Source organism: Electrona antarctica, assembly GCF_951216825.1.
Source record: "Electrona antarctica genome assembly, chromosome: 7".
NCBI classification, from domain to species: Eukaryota; Metazoa; Chordata; class Actinopteri; order Myctophiformes; family Myctophidae; genus Electrona; species Electrona antarctica.
In genome coordinates this window covers 45,061,773-45,084,145 of record NC_136812.1, presented here as the reverse complement: position 1 = coordinate 45,084,145, position 22,373 = coordinate 45,061,773, and the positions used below count along the sequence as shown (strand labels likewise).

The 22,373-nt window shown below is 41.7% G+C and overlaps 1 protein-coding gene across 1 annotated transcript; it reads left to right on the top strand.

Annotated features, from left to right (window-relative positions):
• Positions 1-1,607: 1,607 nt before the first annotated feature.
• Positions 1,608-20,697, top strand: LOC306926278 (von Willebrand factor A domain-containing protein 5A-like; the record flags this gene model as incomplete). The annotated part of the gene is made up of 19 exons (XM_079505546.1): positions 1,608-1,653; positions 3,150-3,352; positions 4,111-4,333; positions 4,639-4,808; positions 5,179-5,293; positions 5,545-5,714; positions 6,162-6,250; positions 6,479-6,623; positions 7,705-7,784; positions 7,960-8,074; positions 10,818-10,976; positions 11,245-11,348; positions 12,455-12,678; positions 13,441-13,617; positions 13,812-13,958; positions 15,654-15,713; positions 17,704-17,864; positions 19,155-19,278; positions 19,911-20,697. 19 exons carry the CDS (start codon positions 1,608-1,610, stop codon positions 19,988-19,990), a joined length of 2,592 nt encoding a protein of 863 aa, XP_079361672.1. The 3' UTR covers positions 19,991-20,697.
• Between the last annotated feature and the right edge of the window lie 1,676 nt (positions 20,698-22,373).

Below are 22,373 nucleotides of genomic sequence, written 5' to 3'. Positions count from 1 at the left end.
TACTCTATGGTGTAGACCGGTGTTGTTGAGGAGAAGGTTCTGCGTCAGAGAGAAGCCCTGCCCAACAACACACAGACCCTGTGATAGACAGACTGACCCCGCGTAGGCTACTCTAACTTAAAGGTAAGAAGAATTATATTCCGTGTTTTATTTATTTAACAACTCACACCTCTCTCCTAAAATTAATATGCATTATGCCAACAGGAGCTCCCATGCAGTCAAAATTTGTTTTCAAGAATTGTATTGACTCGAATTGCTTTTCAGGTGTACAGTGTTAGCCTACTGTGTTTTAACTTTTTACGGGAGACAATGAATGTATTAGCCTATATAGGCTACTTATTATGTTCCAGAATATATAATATGCTATACTATATATATAATATATATTGCGTTGTAAAGAACGTATTACATGTGCTGTGCATTTCTAAACCACTGCAATATGATTGGAGCATGTACATCTATGTTGATGAAAAGACTCCTATCCAGTTATAAAAAATACTGGCCCATGTGTGAACTGAATTATACTTTTATCCATGACAGGGAACAAGTGATAAAGCAATTTGTGCCATCATTGATTATGAAGGACGTGTTTTTGTTCATTAGGGATTAGGATACATGTTCATATTGGAATGTAATTGTATGTTGTGTAACTTGTGTTACCTGACCATAACTCTAGGTGGACAGTAAAATATCCCTCTTTCAAATCTCTTTTAAAAACTCAAAAGCCTTATTAAATCACTGCATGGCAGCAGCTTGGTGCATCCATAGAGTTATGGGTGCATCTAATAGAGCGTCGCAGTCCCGCCTCCTACCCTGGACCAGGAAATGAAATCCAATGCATTATTCTCATAGACATTTCTTAAAGTATTTATTTAAAGACGGTTACGCCGCGGACAAAGCCAACTCGAGTCGTGACAACTCATGACAACACAAACAATATTTTGGACCAAACAAATAATTAGAAAGAAGAAAAAAACGGCAGGTTACAACACTTTTTTTGTTGTTTTTCTTCTTTGTAATTATTTGTTTGGTCCAAAATATTGTTTGTGTTGTCATGAGTTGTCACGACTCGAGTTGGCTTTGTCCGCGGCGTAACCGTCTTTAAATAAATACTTTAAGAAATGTCTATGAGAATAATGCATTGGGTTTCATTTCCTGGTCCAGGGTAGGAGGCGGGACTGCGACGCTCTATAGAGGGTATGTGCATGCATAAAGTGAATGGGAAATCGAGTGGCAAATCGAGTGGCAATGTGACTTAGCAAAGTGAGTTTAATGTCGTTAAACGTCATTTAATGCAATCAGATATGACTTTTCTGTGTGGATGTATGGGCTATCAATCCAGAAAAGTAGTTTTTTTGCCACACAGTATAGGCGTTCCCGCATAACTTCCGGGTATGATGATGATGTCACGCGCATACCCTCTATTTCAATCTTGTATGTGCTAGTTTTAATTTAACTCATGTAGGCCTATGTACAATTGCATTTAATTTTTCCCCCTCCATTGTATTTTCACTTTGTAGGGCTACTCCTGTACTGTACTTCCTTGTTCCAGATTTCCCGTCAAATATTAACTTCGTTGCTCCAGGTTTCCAGGTGGTACAGACAATATGGTTGCAATCTGTTGCGGTTTGCTTTCTGCCGAGAAAGAACCAGGTACAGCATCATTTTTTTGAACAAAGAAGTCTTAAATTATTACGCTCTCAAGAGTTAAAGATCTATTATCAGACGACGTCACACTGATAAGAAACAGCATGCGTGCGCATAAAGGCAGCAGAAGAACACCACCTCTCATGAGCTGCAATGGAAAAGTTCTAACTGCACTCACGTGTAAAAAATGCCCCATCAAACTTTCAGATGCTGTTTTTCTCCCAGTGTGGAGGAAGAATGATTAGGATTTTTATTGTGATCTCTCGCCCTTGAAATATATAATCCTTGGTTTCTGTTGTGTTTGAACAATAATAGCAATTCAAAACAATTGTCCTCAAAACCACACCTCCAGTCGCTGTCATAAGAACGGGAGGTGCGCTCATGGTCACGGCAGCAGAGCCTGGTTGTCCATGGCTGCACACGCACCTGCAGACCATCAAGTATAATTTATGCTTCGTCCCGCAATGGTGTCGCGCACGCAGACCTCTACGCTCACAACAGTCGCATCTGCGATGCAATGTGAGCTTGTATATCAGCTGTTCTCTGTGCGCATTACTGTTGGGCTTTGAAGTATAAATGTCTCCTAGGGTGCATCTCACTAGCCAACACACAAGAGGAGGTTGAATGGACTGAAACCAGCGCTCCCTGCGATCTGTTGGGAATTGATTACATGAAACAGTCACCCGTGCGCCCAGTCCCAATGTTTGTAAACAAATAATTGGTCTACAGTTACTTTAACAGTAATATACTACTTATTACTTATTACTTAAAAAAAGGAATAAAGTTACACTACTTATTACTCCCTGAGAAAGGCAACTTGTTACTTATTAGTTATTACTTTACTTATTACTTTTTTCTCTCGCCTCCAGTAATTAGGTTGTTGTTCCGTGTTCCGGACGGTTTAAGGCCCGCCCTTCTGCATCCGATACTTCACACATACGTACCGACGACGAGTGTGCATCGTTTCCGTATCCGCTCTAGAGTCTAGATCTAGAGCGGATCAGCAGTCTGCAAAGCAACTTGACCCCTATCCAGTTTACCATAAATAAACACTCAAACCCACAGTTCTACCAAGGCTTGTGAAAATAGTAATAATGTTACTTTAGGAAAAAAGTAACATAATATTATTACTCAAAATGTGAAAGTAACTAGTTAAGTTACATATTACTGGAAAAAAGTAATAATATTACTGAAAGTAGTATATTACTTAAGTTACTTGACAACACTGTTGGTCTATAAGCATTCAATTGGTTATACCAATTCACCATAATTTAGCTGGGGACCACCTGGAACCCCCTCAAGGACAAGGACCACTGTCCCCGGACTGCTGGTTGAAAACCACTGGACTATTAACTATACAAAACATTCATAGATGTAATTGTAATGGTTTTAATTCTGCTCATAAACTGCATTATATGGCTGTTGGCTGCCTTGTAGACTGAAGCAGAATAAAAACGGCACTGTCCTGAACGTCTCTCACTATGCTTCCGTTTGTCTGTCAGTTCCTCTGAAAGGCATTGATGTGGAGGTTGAGGTGAGCGACCATGTGGCGACAGTGACCTCCATTCTGCAGTATGAGAACAAGGAGGAGAGCCCCATAGAGGCCATCTTTGTCTTTCCTCTTCCTGGCGATGCTGCTGTCTGTCATTTCAGCGCAAAGATCGGACAGACAGAGGTTGTGGCTGAGGTGAAGGAGAAACAGAAGGTGAAGACTAAAATGGCAACGTTCTGTGTGTTTACAACCATATATGAGTGATTGATATAGATTTAAATGTCTTACTTCAATAGCCAAGCCAAGCTAAACACATTTGGGTTTAGAAGACATGATTGGAGGAAATGATCTTCCCTATTGCATTGAGACGAAATAAGGCAGAGAGAAAAGTTCACAGTTAAATGCACGAGTGATTATATTTTGGTACCAAGATAGAAGTCAGACTACAAAGTAGATTACAAATTATACAACAGGTTGTTTCGAGGAAGCAACTCATTGGTTGAAACAGCCATCTAGCCGTGCTTCAAACGAGCATGATGGAACGCCTAATCAAATTAAAAACATAAAAATCAGCTGCTCTGTTCTCCCAGAGCGCAGCCGACTGGGTTGCTAGGCTAGCGATTTTGTTGGGACATTTGCTAATATCTTAGTTTTAGTGAAATTGAGTCAGCGTGGTTTTTTTTAAGGGTACCTGTTGTATAATCGCAATATTACACTCGAGGGTGTGCTTTACCGTTCATTATTGCACTTCTGCGCTGCATACAGAACTTGCACTGCGGGCTTGTTCCTGCAGCAACGCAGGCGAGCATTAATGACGGCAAAGCACACCCTCTCTCTCAGGCTTGCATCATTTTGCTTAAATACGCAATAATATATGCGAGTCCTCACAAACTTTAAAAAGTGTCGCAACAGACATAATATCTGTCACGACTGTCGGTCAGAATTAAACCATCACTCATCTCTCCTCTCAGGCTCGGGAGGAGTATGACGATGCATTGAGCTCAGGCCAGCAGGCCTTCCTATTGGAGGAGAGCGAGCAGAGCCCTGATGTATTCTCTTTGAGCGTGGGCAGTCTGCCTCCAGGGAAGAGCGCCTCCATCAGGCTGGAGTATGTTACTGAGCTGGCTGTGGAGGCTGACGAGGGGCTGAGATTCTGCCTGCCTGCTGTGCTCAACCCCCGCTACCAACCTCAAGGTAGGAAAACAACAGCTAACCAACTGAGTCATCACATTACAGAGTTTCCGCCAGACCAGTTAAGAATCAGCACACTGCCTAGTAGAGTGGCATCCTAATCAGAATCTAATTGGTTAATATGTGTAATAATACTGTATGAGAATATTCAATGATTTGTTTTATATATTGAGACTTTCTGAGTCTCGTATGAACACACACACACAGGGAGACTTTAGCTGTTGTTTTGCTGTTGTCATAATTATGACATGGTGATTTGATTCGCTACTCTGATTCATTTATAAAAACACACAGGCACTCTTTTTCAGATAGTGAAGGTGTCAGTCAGCCTCAGGTGACCTCTGTTCCAGCCTCTCTAGTGCCTTACAGTCTGTCCTTCTCTGCCCGAGTGACCTCTCCTCGACCGGTCTCTAAAGTAGCGTCCAACTGTTCCCTGGACCCTCTTCAGTACCTCAACGCAGAGCAGACCCAGGCCACGGTAATCTATGGGAACTTGTCTTATTTATGTCCTGTCTTCTAAGTTCTTTATGTCTTCTTTTACTTAGGGGAACATGTAAATGTGTGTGTGTGTGTGTGTGTGTGTGTGTGTGTGTGTGTGTGTGTGTGTGTGTGTGTGTGTGTGTGTGTGTGTGTGTGTGCGCGCGCGCACGCGCATGTGCGTGTGCGTGTGTGTCGTTATGCATGTTTATGCACATCATGGTTACAGTACAGTATGTCCTACGCACAGTATATCATGCATGCCTGAGTATCTATAGGGTGCCAGCATGCAGGTGTGTATCCAAGGCATGTGTGCATGAAAGGATATGTATTACAGTACGTATCGTTCACAAGTTGGGGGGGGGGCGCAGGTCAGGCTGGCTGCAGGACATAAGTTTGACAGAGACGTGGAGCTGTTGATTTATTACAAAGACGCCCACCAGCCCACTGCTGTAGTGGAGGCAGGACAGGATGCTGTCAAAGCTGGTAACCGAGCAGCACTCAATCAGTTTTTATCTCTCTCTCTCTCACGCACGCACGCACGCACGCACGCACGCACACACTCACCAACACTGTTGTCAACGCAGTAATTTGTCAACATTCAGTTTCCTATAGCAGGAAGAGCAACCTTTGTGTTATTAGATTGTCTATGGTCAAATTGGATTCATTTCTTCTTGTTTATTGGCAACTGTGATTTCTCTCTCTCTCTCTCTCTCTCTCTCCGTCCTTCCTTCCAGGCTCACTGATGGGCGACCCAGTGGTCATGCTGAGCTTGTACCCGGAGTTCCCTAAAGCCGTGATGACGTCATCAGTGACTTCGTGCGGGGAGTTCCTGTTTCTAATGGATCGTTCTGGAAGCATGGAATGTGGTACCTGGCACGGACAGACTCGCATTGGCAGTGCCAGGGTAACCAAACATGGACTCTACATTGTATTTCCTTAATCCATTGAGACCTGGAACGCATCCATGTCACGTTAACCATTAAAGGACAACTTTAGGTTTTCGTCAACGAAGGTTCATGTTTTAGGTTGTTATTAGAGAAAGTAAAAGATGAGTGCTAATCTTTTTTCATTTGCTGCTTTCTTTCGTTTTAGTGATTTTAGCTATTTTTTACATTCGAACAAGCTAAATATGTATTTTTTCCACCAATTTTTATAGCGATTTCTTTTTTTATTATTTACTATAGTTCTACTATAGACCCCAGGAAATTACGGTACATCTGGCCACAAAACATCACGGGATCTATTGAATGTGAAGGGGGAGGTACCCCCATTCAGTAGATCCTGTGATATACATTTCTCTGCTGTGGTGTCCGTTTACTCATGCAGTGCACTCTGACTCATCTCCATGTAGGACACTCTGCTGCTCCTGCTTAAAAGTCTGCCCGTGGGCTGCTACTTCAACATCTATGGGTTTGGGAGTAGCTTTGATCACATCTTCCCGTAAGTGACTCTACACACGCTGTTGCCTCCGTTCACAAAACGGCTCGCAATTAATAATGCGGTTTTGTTACACGTGTCAATTCAATTCAATCTTTATTTCAGACCCAGGGGAATCCATATCACAATAAAAACACAACATTGTGTGTGTGTGTGTGTGTGTGTGTGTGTGTGTGTGTGTGTGTGTGTGTGTGTGTGTGTGTGTGTGTGTGTGTGTGTGCGCGCTTACAGCAAGAGTGTGGAGTATAAACAGGACACCATGGAGGAGGCTGTGAGGACGGTGGAGATGATGGACGCTGATATGGGAGGAACAGAAATCCTGCAGCCCCTCAAACATATATACAAGCAATCCTGCATTCCTGGTCACCCCAGACAAGTAAAACACGCACGCACGCACACACACACACACACACACACACACACACACACACACACACACACACACACACACACACACACACACACACACACACACACACACACACACACACACACACACACACACACACACCTGCACATTTGTCTTAATACACTTTAATTCTTTCATTTTCTGCAACCTCTAACCACTACACTACTTTAATACACAAGGCCACAAGGCTAGTGCATAATATCCTGAGTGATCTGAGAACAGACCCTTTCATTTGGGCTCCATTTTACACTCCATGCTGCAGATTTTACAGGCAACACCTACATATACTCGAAGAAAGGAGGAGAAGCAAGCACTCAATTGAGTAGTTCAAAGTAATAAAGTGACGGGTGCACGGTTCAGGTATAGTCAAAGTCAAAGTCAAAGTCGTACGATTTGTCACACACGTTACCGCAGTGAAATTTGTTCTCCGCATTTGACCCATCTCTTGGAGCGGTGAGCCGCAGCAGTGAGCTGCAGCGTGCTCTGCGCTCGGGAATCATTTGATTAGTAGATTTGACCCCCAATCCAACCCTTTGATGCTGAGTGCAAGCAGGGAGGCATTGGGTCCCATTTTTACAGTCTTTGGTATGACCCGGCCGGAGATTGAACCCCGACCTCCCAGTTTCAGGGCGGACACTCTAACCACAAGGCCACTGAGCTGGTTAGATACAGTCCATAGAAAAGAATACCAGCACTCACAACATTATATCCCATAGGATTCTTGTTTATTTTTCATTACCTATACTCATTGCTACTGTTCTGTACTGAAAGGTTAACCCATTCTGGACGGGAATCTCTTTTGGTGTTTTAACTAAGCATCATGTTCTACTTTAGCTATTGAAAAATAGCAGATCTACAAGCTACGAGCTTGTAGGTCTGCTATTTTTGAAAGATTGTGAAAATGTGGCACAAATCTTTGAATGTATGTAACACCTCGTCTTGTTATTTGCACGCTTTATCCACCCGTGTGACTGAAAACAACATACTCAACATGGGGTTGTGTACTCCTGTGGATATGTAACCCTCCTGTCATATTTGTCATCTACAGCTCTTTGTCTTTACCGATGGTGAGGTGGGCAACACCAAGAATGTTATTGACCTAGTGAAGAAGAATGCCGGATCTCATAGGTGGGGCCACCTAAAATACATTCTTTATACACCATTCTTTGCGGGTCTTTTTGGGTACGGGTTTGTCTAATTGGACCTGTGAAGGCCTCTAATACACATACAGACAGTTCACACCATTCCTAATTCCTACTATACTAGTGCATGTCTGTTGTCCTAATGCTATTGTGTACCACAGGTGTTTCACTTTTGGGATTGGAGAGGGAGCCAGCTCTGCTCTCATTAATGGGATGTCCAAGCAGGGAGGAGGTCATGCCCAGTTCATCACAGGAACTGAGAGGATGCAACCCAAAGTAAGACAACTCATCAGACAATGATTTTTAATAAAGCCATGGAAACTATTTTTCTGATTGTATGTTGTGCAGTGTGCACTGTCCAGTTGCATCATATGTGAGTCCTATACATTCATGCACTTTGCGAACCAAATTCCTTGTATGTATGAAGTGTTTGCAATTGCAACTTAGAGAAACACTCGTCACCTTGCCGTGGTAGAGGGGCTTGCGTGCCTCAATGACCCATAGAGCTATGCCAGCGGGAGAAATGTTCTCCTGGCAGGGTCACCCATGCTGGACAGGTCGAAGGGTAGAGGACTGACAAAGAGCGATCCACTGGTCCTCCAGGTTGGGGGTTGGGCACAGGGCTAACAACCCAGTACCATGAAAAAAACATATTGTTACGGAAACGGCAACAAAGGAAATCTGGCGGCTAAAGTGCTAAAACCACTCTTCAGAGCCATATGGGAAAGGAAGAAGGTACCGGACGACTGGACAAAAGGTGAAATTGTGAAGATCCCAAAGAAAGGTGCCCTCAGCAACTGCAACAACTGGCGGGGCATCACCCTTTTGTCTATCCCCAGCAAAATCCTTGCCAAAATTATTATACAAAGACTATCGGATGCAATCGACAAGAAACTTAGAGGGGAACAAGCAGGGTTCCAAAAAGGCAGGGGATGTGTTGACCATATATTCACCCACCCTACGTAACATCATAGAGCAATGTACAGAGTGGCAGAGGCAACTGTATATCAACTTTGTGGATTTCGAGAAGGCTTTCGATAGTATTCACAGAGACAGCTTGTGGAGAATACTACGTTCATATGGGATACCAAACCAACTTGTCCTTCTCATCAAAAGCTTCTATAACAACTTCACATGCCAAATTGGAAATAGTCAACACAGTTCTCACAATAGGCCTATCTCACAGCCCCCTTTCCACGCCCCCTTCCGGTAGATAGTGGTGTCATTTAACATTAGCATTTACATGTTTTTTTCTCTGGAGAATCTAAGTACATTTCCTAATGTAAAAATGTGACAGACCAATATTATTATGAAGCAAACAAGATGGTAAATCAGCTCGAACAGATAGAACAAACCTTACCTTGAGAAAACAAAAGTTTTAGACTTCTTAAATTACCTCTGTTAACATGTAGTGTCTATGGAGTGACGTCACGCTATCACCACTAACGCGGAAAGGGGGCGTATTAAGGGTGCGGGGAGATTCTGTGAGATAGGCTTATTGGAAGATCTCGACTTTGCAGATGACTTGGCTCTGTTCTCCCACACACCAACAGTTGCAAGAGAAAACAAGTCGTCTGAACACTTTTGCAAAGCAAGTAGGTCTGAAGATCAACCAGAAGAAGACAGAACTGATGGTGCTCAACATCCCAAACCCCACACCAGTACACATAGAAGGAATAAACCTACCCACAACAGAACATTTCACAGGCAGCGTAGTAAGTCATGATGGAGGCGCAGGTAGCGACATCACAAGCAGGCTCAGCAAGGCCAGAAACACCTTACAGAGGCTTAACAACGTCTGGAAGTCGGCCCAGTACAGCACCAACACCAAACTTAGACTGTACCAGAGCTGTGTCCTGTCTACCCTGCTATACGGTTCCGAATGTTGGAGAACGACGGAAAATGATCTACACAAACTGTCAACCTTCCACACCAAAAGCTTAAGGAAAATCCAACGTATATTCTGGCCCAAAACCATCTCCAACCAACACCTTCTTGATCTGTGTAAACAGGAAAACATGGATACCATCCTTATGAGAAGGCGGTGGAAATGGATTGGGCATGTAATACGTAGAGAACAAGACAACATCACCAAAACTGCACTTCACTGGACAACAGAGGGCAAACGCAAAAGAGGCCGACCCAAGAACACATGGCGTTGGACAGTGGAGGGAGAGTTGAAGACCCTGCATCACACCTGGGGATCTATAAAGACGCTGGCCCAGGACAGACTGAAGTGGAGATCCTTTTTTGCTGCCCTACATGCCAGCCGGCATAAAGGGCAGTAAGTAAGTGGGTGTACTATGCATTCAGGAAGAATTAGCAGTTAACCACACAAACCCTAGCTTCCCTGTTCTGGGACGAACATTTGGTGAAAATGAAGCTCACGTCGTTGTGTGCATGGAGGAGGGGGAAGATATTTTATTTAGAGGGGGAAATGGACAGGGCCTAGTAGTAGTAGCTAGTATAGACCTCTGATCAATGCAGTGGTCAGAGGTCCACTTCTATCAACGATAGTTCCAAATGGTGGTTACAAATGGATAAGTAAGATTATACAACAGGTCGTTTCGAGGAAGCAATCTGATTGGTTGAAACAGCTTCTAGCCGTGGATCAAACCAGCACCATTCACCACCTAATCAAAACAAAGAATTCAGCTGCTCTGTTTTCCCAGAGCGCTAGCAAACCGGTGGCTAGGCTAGCTCTGGGTATCGAGGCTAGGCTAGCTAGTTTCTTGGGACATTTGTGGTCGTAGTGACTACATCTGTCATTAAAAATATATATTTTCTTAGTTTTAAGGGTAACTGTTGTATAATTGCAATATTACACTCGAGGGTGTGGTTTAACGTGATTATTGCCACTTCAGTGATGCTTGCGGAACTCGACTTTGTCTCGTTCCTTACCGCATCACTGTCGTGGCAATAATCACGTTAACCCACAGCCTCTCGTGTAATATTGCTTAAGTGAACAATGTAAAATGCTTTTAAGATTGATTTAGCATTGTACCTTTCTACTCTCCAGGTGATGCAGTCCCTTCGCTTCGCCCTGCAGCTAGCTGTGGTGGATATTTCCCTTAAATGGGACCTGCCAAAGGGAGTGTCTGTGACACCTCTGTCTCCGCCCATCACAGCCCTTTTCCACGGCCAGAGGTCACTCATTTATGCCCAGCTCACTGGAGTGGTAGGAGCAGCAACTTACCGTCCGAGAAATTCAATTCTATGTGTTTAAGTAGACATGTAAAATGCAGCACAGTAAATCCATCAATTAGTTTGAATAAAATGTCATTATTAAAATTAAACAACAAAAAGTCTTACTACCTGAGAATAAGTATATTGAGTGGGCCGGTAGTAAGTACTGTATGAGCTCTCAGGCAGTTACATTATGTCCCAGCGTGTTTTTGTTTTGTTTTGTTTGTAACACTTTATCCCATTGCCTCTTTTTCTGTCAGAGTTCAAGTGCCAGTGAAGGCAGCGTGAAGGTGAAATACAGGCTGGCAGACCAACCTTTTAACTATCAGCTCCTCTTCAGTCTCAAACCAACAGAAGGCACTGGGTAAAGCAGACTCTTCTCTTTCAGTAGAGAAATTCTTCATTCATGTATAATATATTTGCATCAATATTATCCATCCATCCGTCTTCCATCTTCCATCTTCCATCCATTTTTGATGAATTGAACATTGTGGACCCTATTGGAAACAAGTGAAATGTTTAATTGGGTCGTCCACTCACAGTTAACAGCCTTTGTATTGAGTTTGTGCTTGAAATGTACTGTAATTCTGCAAACTGTTAATACATTTTTCAATCAATCAATCAATCAATCAATCATCGCTTATCTTAAGTCGTGGAGGTAACAGCAGAGAATCCCAGATGTACTCTGTGGGGTTAGCTGTTCGCTAACTACGGTGGAACTCTGCAATTTGTATTACCACCAGTGCAGCACCCGTGTCGGAGTACTTGAAAACCAGATTATGATGTCAGTCATATACAGTATGACGTATTGATTTTGTGTTGCTGTCATTTCACATCATGTCTATTTTATCTTTTGATTTATTTATTTTGTTTTACTTACTACCAAATGTGAAGGCAATTGGTTGGGTGGGTCTCGAGACATTTAAAGGAAAGATAGGCAGATACAAACACCTACACGACTACACGTATACACAATCACCCACACAGTTATGTGGAATTTACAGATTACGAATGCACTACATGTGATGTTTTGTAATCGAATTCAAACTTTTCAAATTAAATTCTACTTAAGTTAAAACACTTTAATGGATGACATTTGCCGATCTGACGGGAAATGGTAAATGGTAAATGGTGCATTTATATAGCGCCTTTATCCAAGGCGCTTTACATAGATTACATTCACCCATTCACACACACATTCATACACCGATTGCGGCGGAAGCCATGCAAGGTACCAACCCGCACATCGGGAGCAATTTGGGTTTCAGTGTCTTGCCCAAGGACACTTCGACATGTAGACAGGAGGAGCCGGGATTCGAAAGTAATATATACGCACGCACGCACACACACATACATACATTTATTACAAATGTTCGTGAGTCCATCCAGATCCTTCTCCCCGGCTTTTACCCTATGATGTCGCCCTCTCAGCTTTCTGATTAGAGATTAAAAACGTTACACTGTGTGCAGACTGACAGTCCACAGGTTGGGCGCTCGGACCCTGATTCGCTCCCTGGAGCAGGAACAGAGAGACCAGCAGCGATGGAGCAGTGATGGAGCAGTGGAGAAGAGGGTGGTGGAACTCAGCATCCAATCAGGAGTGAGCAGTGCCTTCACTGCCTTCATCGCTGTCAACAAAGGAAGTGGGGAGGCTGTACAAGGACCTCTGTTACAAAGAAATGTTCCAGTACCAAGTAAGTAGACACCGATTTTAGTGCATTAAAGGTCCTACAACATGAAATTCAACCGTCTTCTATCCCTACAAATGCCCAATTTTGAACAATCAGGCTTTCTCATCATATTTAGGTTTTTATTTACAGTGGTCTCACAACAGGCCAACTGATTTGGTGCTATACTCGTGATGTCATACTAGGTATATGTCCCTACTTTGTATAATCCCTCCCGCTCTTCAGTTCCAAATTTGCATTTCGTCTTTGGAGACTGGGAGGGGAGGGGGGGGTGGTCCTTATTATAATGAGTCAAAGATGTGGGAGGGGAGTAGCTGAAATGAGGGTGTGGCGGAGAACATAATTTGCATACACACCGCCCCCACCACATCAGGACATTGTGGTACTGCAGCTTAAAACGGCTTTAGAAGCCAGACAGAAATGACATGGACTGGCTATATCAGAGTGGTGTTTTTTTGCTCAAAGCATTAGAAATACATTTGTGGGACATAAACAATATGATATTAAATATTAAAAACTGTTTTAAAATGCATGATGTTGTAGTTCCTTTAATAGATATAAAGGAGAACTTCACCCATTCACCCATCTTCATATAGTCAGTCCTCCCTAATGCTCAACCGTACCGCTTCTGTCAGTTCTCAGAGGAGGGCTGTGGACAGTTCAGAAACTCGCCTACCAGTGAATCATTTGATTTGCTTCTGTTTTGTCTGTATAGAAGTAATGTCCACTGGAATGTTCACTAAATATGTTATGCTTTCTCTGTCATAGCGATAGGCAACTTGGGCAATTTGGGCAACGCGCTGCCATGGAATGGATCACCACCAGTAGCTGCAGTCTTAGACATGTTGCGATCCATGGCACTACATGGATCACCACCAGCAGCTCCAGACAGGATGGCGAAATGTTCACCGATGTGTGCTCGATCAGTCGACATGAACCCGAAAGGTACGAACCCGAAAGACACAAACCCGTAGGTAGAACGAGAGAAAAAATTGTATTTTTATATATTGAGCAAGATATAGCCTGGTTTCCAGCCCATAGACCTAATTTTACATGGGTAGAATTCAAGTAGTTCAAGCTTTGTAAGCCCAAGTAATTAAAGTGTCCTGTGGTTAACTGTAACTTTGTCATTTCCACAGCATACTCCACAACTTCCACAAGCATTGGTTCATTTTGTTGCGGGGCATCTCCTACTCCTCCATCTCCTCCTAAATCATCATGGATTCCCAAAATGTTCAGCCGCCGACCCCCAAATAATGCTGCCATTTACTCGCGACCTAACCCTGGTAAGGTTGGTCATTCTATTGCACATAAACGTGCATGGCACTTTTGGTGCGCATTTGTCCGCACATGTAATGTATTAAGCCTAGGGCGTTTGTCTTGTATAAATATTCACAATCATATTCATTAACCGTATTAATGCCAAGAACGTGGGACCTTGTTCTTCTCTCCATGACCCGCCTGTGCCAAAACGAGGGACCTCGACTTTCTTTAATTTAATTTAATCGAGTAATTTAAAAAATATATATATACAAAAATATATATATATATATATATATATTTTTTTTAAAGTGCTTTTACTCACATCTTATACAGCCTCCACACGGATCCGACGCGCACGCGGCCGCGCGCGTCCTTTTTCTCCTAAAAATGAGACAAACTGCAATCTTTGAGACCTTAGAAAAGTCTAAACTTTGATCAAGCTAAGAAAGTGAAACCATTCCGCGGCGATGCATCGCCTGGAATGAGAATCTGGGTCAAATATGGACGGCTATCACTTCCGGGACGGGCGGAAGTGACCCGTCTTGTAAGCTCATATAGCGCGGATTTCATGTTTAATAGTCAACCACAGACCATACATTTTTAGTAGGCTACAATGGTAGACCACGTGATGACAAAATATAGACAGATTTGTAGAATAGTAATGGCCTATGTGTATGTAACATTTTGAGCACATGGGCACGTGTCACTAGCCTGGCTAATAAGCCAGACTCAAATCACACTGTCGTGTGGTATTTGAGTCTGGAGATGCTGTGTATGGATCTTGTTTCCCGGGGGGCGGGTTCAAACATTTTCTCTTTGACGCAATTGGTCAGAGCTACTGTCAGTCAAAGGTCTCAAGCATTGAACGTCACTGTACCAAAGCCCGCCCATATTGCATACCGTGTCCCGATTGGCCACACCAGTTCTCTGGTGTAGGAAATGGGCGTACAATTGAGCCTCTCCAGACCGCAATCCGCCGGCAGGCAATTTTTTTTTGCCAACGGCTGATTCGGTCTGGCTTATTAGCCAGGCTAACGTGTCACAGCGTGGCTTCCCGGTTGATAACGTCTCACATCCTCTGTAATCCCCAGGGCATTACAATGTTATGCACGTCCTTCTATGTTCATTGGTTCCCGATTGAATGAAGACATAACATTTGGAGTTTCATGTTGTGGACCGGACCAGTCTATTATTTGATAGCAGTGATATATATCGTTTTCAAACAGACTGAAAACGATTTGCCTTGAATTCCTAGATTGAGCATTTTGTGATCTGTTGAAAATCAGATTTTGTGATGTCCCTTATATGTCCCCGTGTTCGTTCATATCTTGCCTGGTCTCGAGACAGACTGTCGACTCGCGTCAATAAAGAGGGCGCTGTTTTTCCTTTTTTGTTTTTTACGATGAGCAAAGTGGCCGCCGTGTCAATGATCATACTGTAGCCATATTCAAATCCTCAAATTTCGGACTCCTGGCCTCCTCTGTCCTCCTGCATGGATGTGTGCACAATCTTGTGGACTTCACATCTTCTCCACGTCTTGCAATATGTTGCCTAAATATTACTAGGTTTAACTCTGTTAATTAACTTAAGAATTGTTGACTCAACCGATAATAGCTCATAGTATGACTCTTTAATGACCTGTTTAATGGCATTCTTTTCTTCCTTGTAGTTAATTCATGGTCTGCATTGATATTGATATGAACGTTTTATTTTTACAGTGGTTTTGCCGCCAACTCAAGCACCCACTACAGCAACAATGACCACAGATTCACGAGCAGGTACAATTTCATCAAAGCAAATTTAAACTTCCAATGTATAAATCTTCTAATGAATTAACTGGAGTGGACAAAGGGATATGCAAAAGTACAGTGACAAATACCCCTATGATTATAATGTGTTGAAAAATCACATTAAATTATAATCTTTATTATTATAACTTTAGAAATATAAGAAACACCGGTAATCATTACTTCACAATTTCATGTAAACTTTCCATCAGGTAAAGCAACATCACCACCAGTCATTCAAACTTCGCCACGACACAATGCGACTTCACCACCAGTGACAAATACATATACAACTAAAAGTACATTAAATCATAATCTTTCTTCAGAAATATAAGAAACAAAAGTAGTCACATCTTAACAATGTGATCTAACCTTTCCATTAGGTAATACAACTTCACCTCCAGTCATCCCAACATCACCATGACACAATGCAACTTCACCACCAGTAAATACAACTTCACCTATAGTCCAATACAACATACAACATACAACGGCAGACTTCTGGGGGGTCCCTGGAACTACATATTTTCAGATGGGGTTCTGCGGCCAAATACATATCATTCTGGGGCTCCTTGACAGTTTGAGAACCACTGATATAGAAACATAAGTTCTTCAGAAAACTGTTAGATGACATTTGTAGAATCTGTTCTCTAAATGGGTTAACTGAAATGCATTAATTTGGCAGATACAGATGATTCAGATGAATGGATGGATGGATGGACACATTCTGCAGCATTCGGAAGATGTGGCGGGCCTCGCGGCAAACAAGGCCTTCTGTGTGAGTCAGTTTACACAGGATTTCAACCGGCTTCATTCTTCCTGTGAAAATAATCATAAACTTGACTTTAATGCCAAGGTTTCATGCATACATACAGTTGGGTGCCACCGATATTGTCCCTTATCATTTGACCCATTTAGGCCTGACCTCAAAATTTAAAAAAATCCTTCTAAATCCTCCAGTTTTCTGAAATAAATATTTTCACGATTTTTCAAAAATAGCAGACCTACAAGCTCGTAGCGCGCCACTCGGTGGCGCGCTATGAGCTTGTACATCTGCTATTTTTCAATAGCTAAATTATAACAATGTTTAAAACACCAAAAGGGGTTCCCGCCCAAAATGGGTTAACTGTCCTTTTGCGCAGATCACGCAAACCTCAGCAAAAAGAAAAGGACAATATCGATGGCCTCCAACTGTACACACATCACTTAGTAGAGGTGGTGGGTTGGAAAGTGACATCAGAAAAAGAAGAATAAACCGACACACACGTTTGCTCCAATATAATTTATTGACGATGTTTCGAGCCAAGGCTCTTCATCTGGTCAAACTCATTTTATGCAACGTTTCATGCATACAAATGTAAGACAACTACAGCAAATATACCACCAACTATCTCCACTTTTCAACTTCTATCTCCATTTTTCAACTTTTCTTTTAGTTTAAAAAATATATATAAATCTGTGCTAATGCTAGCCCTCTACTAGGTTTTACAGATATCGAACTAATGAAAAGTATTTAAAAAGAGCTTCTGACTAAACCTCCTAACTCCATTGGATCCTCAAACTGTCGATCGGACCACCTAATTCCAACTTTGGAGATGGTTGTTTTCTCCATCATTGATTATAGACTGACAATGTCAGACGGGAAACAAAACTATCTCCACATTAATGGTCAAAAACCATCCTAAGTCTACTTGTGCTGTACTTGGGTAAAGTGATGATAATATAAGGACACATTCAAGTATCTGACAAATAAACGCACCATACCAATTTTGATGAGGTAATATTGTGTTCTAAAAACATGTTTTTGTTTTGTTTTTTCATTTCCTGAAATTAATATCTCTGCCTAGATATATTCAAACCAGAGGCATCTATCTTAGCTACCATCAACAGACTGATAAACTATTCTCGCTGCAGTTATTAATGATTGCTATTACACAACTTGTGTCTTTGATGTTCTTCTATTTTCTCGCTTACTATGTAGCTGGTCTAGACCCTGAGCCTCGGAGTCGCCAGCCACCCAAAGACACATTGCTGCAGTTGATCTCCCTCCAGAAAGCCTCTGGCTCCTGGACTCTGACATCAACCCTGGAAAACATACTGGGGAAGAGCAAGGACCAAGTGGAAAGGTCAATGCCTGCACAGGTCAGTCAAGTCAAGTATGACCACAATAACCGGGTTAGGACAATGACCTGAATTTGGTTCAGATAGTGTTGTAGAGATGTCAAAACAATATTGATATTGAATATCGATCAACACTAGGGTGACCAGATGAGCGATAGTCCCACAATTCCTTTTCACACGCCCCAGAAATCGAGACGCTGTCCCACATTGTGATTGGCAGGCTTTCATCAAATGGCTGTGTGGAGAAAGTGCTGTATTTGCCCGTAGTATGACTTTAAAGACACACACCTGAGTTGGCTCGGTATTTTGGTTTTGCTTTTGTTTCCTTCTACACGTGAGGCTATAAAAAATAGTTCAAATAGCCGCTCTACAAGCTCACAACGTGTCGATGTAGATCGGCTAGTTGAACTATTTTAAAATGTTTTTCAAAATAGTAAAAAATGGCAAATAGGTTTAGGGATAAGGGGTGGCGCAAGATATGGCCCCAAATCTGTTCACCATAAATAGCAGGTCTACAAGTTCACAACGCATCACAATGCATTGTGAGCTTGTAGATCAGCTGTTTATTGTGAATGACCCCCCCCCCCCCCCCAGAATAGTTTGAGTACAAGTGGTTAGTTATGCTTTACACATAGCCTAGTCTAACATTAGGTGTGCCATCATGATATTGTGAAGCAGCAATTTAGGTAAACAATTATTCATGCAAACACATTGTTTTGTTTTCATTTATTGAGTGAAAATGCTGGTCAAATACAGCCAGTATGTTCATGAGATTGCCGACATTTATCGATAATCACCTGGACATTTTCCTAACTATGTAACTATGGTTGAAAAAGGCATCCGTGCCAAACCTAATAACTGGGTTATACCGACCTGTGATAAAGCAGTGAAAAGTGATGTTTCAAGTGGTCTCAGGTTGTTATTGGCTGAGGAGAGACATGCTGGGAACAGCAAGCCTACATTTGTTCTATTGTCCCGTTATTAGGTTGTTATTATTATTAGCCAAAGAGAATGCATTGGAGGCATTTGTATGGTTCATTGTGATTGATTTATGCTATAGTTCAGTCAGATAACTCACAAATAGATTGAGACCAATAACAGCTTGAGAACATGTTTATTTAAATGTAAATACGAGTGTGAATATTATATTTGATCTTGGCGTTCAGGCTGTGCTTATACATTAACCCCTGCTCAGCACATTAGCAGCACAACTATTTAAGAGCAGGGAGTATACATCTATTGTCACACGCGCGCGCGCACACACACACACAGTTTTATTAAGCCTTTTTGTCATTGGTTTTGATTTATTAGGTGAACCAGGAAGTGTGGACCACCGTTTTAGCTTTGCTTTGGCTCCATGGTTTCAAGATGGACACCCAGGATGAGTGGCAGCTTCTGGCTATGAAGGCAGTATCCTGGGTCCATGCTCAGAAAGGTAAGCTAAGATCTTTATTTGTCACTGTATGAGACATACAACGGAACTTTGTTTAGTGCTTCCATACAAATAAACAATAGTATCAACAAAGAAAAAAGAAACACTGATTGAGCAACACCATATCATTAACTGTTAGTCCGTCATAGTCAAGTCATCTCAGTCTATTAATAAAAGCATCTATGTTGTATCTATGTTTATGTACCGTTAAAAGTAAGGTGAAATGAACGCTGTTGTTTTTACGTGCTCATTAAGGTCCTGTGAGACGAAGAACCATTTAAGGCCACAATACTTATCCATTAATGTATAAATTATGGATGAGGGGTCAGGACAGATAGGACTGTTTAGGGAGGCATCAGAATAAATGATGGACTTAAATGGTTCTTCGTCATCTTAACTCTTCTGTTTGTAAGGAAAACTTTATATGAATTTTGGAAAGCGACCTTACATCAGATACATCAGGGGGTGAAAATAAATGAGCAACAAAATCATCTGATTAAGATGAACTATACAACTGCATCTATTTAACTGTACATACATACGTGTACATTTGTATGTGCATTGTATTCCACATCTTCTGATATGTACACTATGTACTCTATGTACTGACAGTTTGTGTCTGATTTTTTTTCCAGTCCCAAATCTGATGGAGTGCATGGAGGCTGGAAATACCCTGTTGGGCTGCAAGGTGCAGAAAGATGCCCTGGGGATGTGAGAGAGGTACATCCTGCCTGGCTCCATCTTGCCTATCCACCAGCGGGGTTGGAAGTTGGAACAAGGAATAGAATATTATGTATGGCTTTAACGTGAACCTTTTCCAGCCTTACACCATTCCCTTCAAACAACATTTAACCTACTGCCTTATAGCATTGTACAGTGATGGTTTCCCAATATATCTTTTGATTGACTAATGTTCTTTTCACAATATGAAAAAAAGAGTTAGCACATCCTTATTTGCACTCCGTACAAGTACCTGCATTGATTCAGAATGGCAGAAAGGAGAAAATATATCCTGCCATTTTGCCTATTATGTTATTCCAGAAAGTAAAACTTAGAAAAGAATAAAAATAGCTGCTAAATTAGAATACAAAAAATAAACATCCTTGAAAGGTTTTTGATTTCTAAATAGCGATCTTAAAAATTGGTTCCTCGATGGTATTGTGGTAATAATTTAGGTATCGGTCTTTTCACTGCACCAGGTTGTTTTACATGCTTGTTTTTGTTCAATTGAGTTATTATTGTGCTACAGCCACAGGCCAAAGCTAAACTAAGTCCTTGTATGCACCTTAATAGTTGTTGAAATGTTTACATCTGGTTCCTTGATGGTAATTGTGGTAATAATCTAGGTATGAAAATGTGTCTTCTTCAGTACACCATAGGTTGATTTACAGTATCATTTTTGATAATAGCTTTTGTTTAATGTTGGGTTATGATTATGCCACAGGCCAAAGTAAAGCCCTTGTATGAACCTTATTCTTGGCAATTAAAAGTTTTAGTTTTCATATTCCAATACTTTTGTTCCTCTGTTTGCTTGCGAATGAGCTGAATTAGAATCACTATTCTAAACAGCAGGCTATGGTACATTCATTTCAGTTTACATTTAACGGTAAGAATTAAGAATTAGTAATCAAGGTTTATTTGTCACTTAGTCGTACTACGGTTAAGGTATAATCAGGGATATGTTCTGCAAAGACTGCTAAATACAATGCAACAAGATAATAAAAAAAACAATCCAGTACAGGTTAACACCAAGTATGATATGAATGATACCACTTGAAGACCGATGCTGTAAAACATCTTTAGCAGGAGGTGACAAACTGACGATTGAGCCTATGCCACAGTATGGGAGCCCACTAGTAGCTCCCTCTTGGCCAGTTCAGAACCATAGAGTAAGACAGTTACGACATTGAGGGGTCCAAAAACTGAGCGATCGAGCGCCGTTCATGCAGCCTGGACAGTGACAAGCTGGAGTTTGAAATACATGGTTTTCAACGAGGCCCAAATAAGAGCCATTTTAGCCATGTGTGCAACATGACAAAATGTTTTTAAGTATTCTACAATGACAACTAAAGTCTCTGTAATGTTTATGTTGTACTATTACTAAATGGCTATATTGATATGCCCCAACATTAGCCATTTAGATTACACCCCTAATCCTGATACTGGCATAAAGGATTGTGGTTCTGAAAAGACAAGTTAACAGTTGGACATAAGGTTCCACCCTATATGATGTAGATTTGCATTTATGAGTTCTGAGAAACTCCATCAGTCTGTCCTTTGCATATCTCATCATTCAAATCATGTAGGGTGGAAACCTTTATGTCCAAAACTGTTAACATGTCTTTTCAGAACCACAATCCTTTGCCAGTATCAGGAGTGTAATCTACTAAATGACTAATGGTGGGGCATATCAATATAGCCAGGCTAAAATGTAAAAACAAAAAGCTTATAAGATCCCCATTTTTGCATCACACCTTGGGGTGACAAAGAATATAATTTTCAGCAGCTTACTTACATTCAATCATACAGAGCTAGATTGTAGAATAGACTAATGTACCCTTTCCATTGGCAATAGATCATGTACATTCTTGCATACATTTACTGGGTGATAGTACTACAGGCCTACTTATTTGATAGAATGTATTGGTCATACACAATTCAATTTAAAACTGATATTTAATTTGTATCCTAGCCTTTCTTACCTGCACCTCTCCTGTATTTCACTCTAGGGGTAGTTCACCATTTAAGGAGAAGGCATCCGCTTACTACAACGCTGTCCAGGTGACATCGCACCTATGGTGGACACTGCCACCTAGTGGCAGTCAATAGCTGCGATAGGACTTCAGAAGTAGCCAGACTCAAATCACAACGGCTGATCAGGCTGCTCTAAACCCATGGTATGACTTCACATCCCATCTCAGCATTGAGCTTGGATATTAACCTTTAACATATCCAGCAGAAATGTTTGGATACACGGGTATTACCAACTTCCTTCCACACAAACAGTAACACCCATGCCAGATCTGTCTTAGATTAAGCCTAATCAATGCCCATTGGAGTAGCCTGCATGGGTTAGTCAAAGCCAAGCCTGTTCTGGA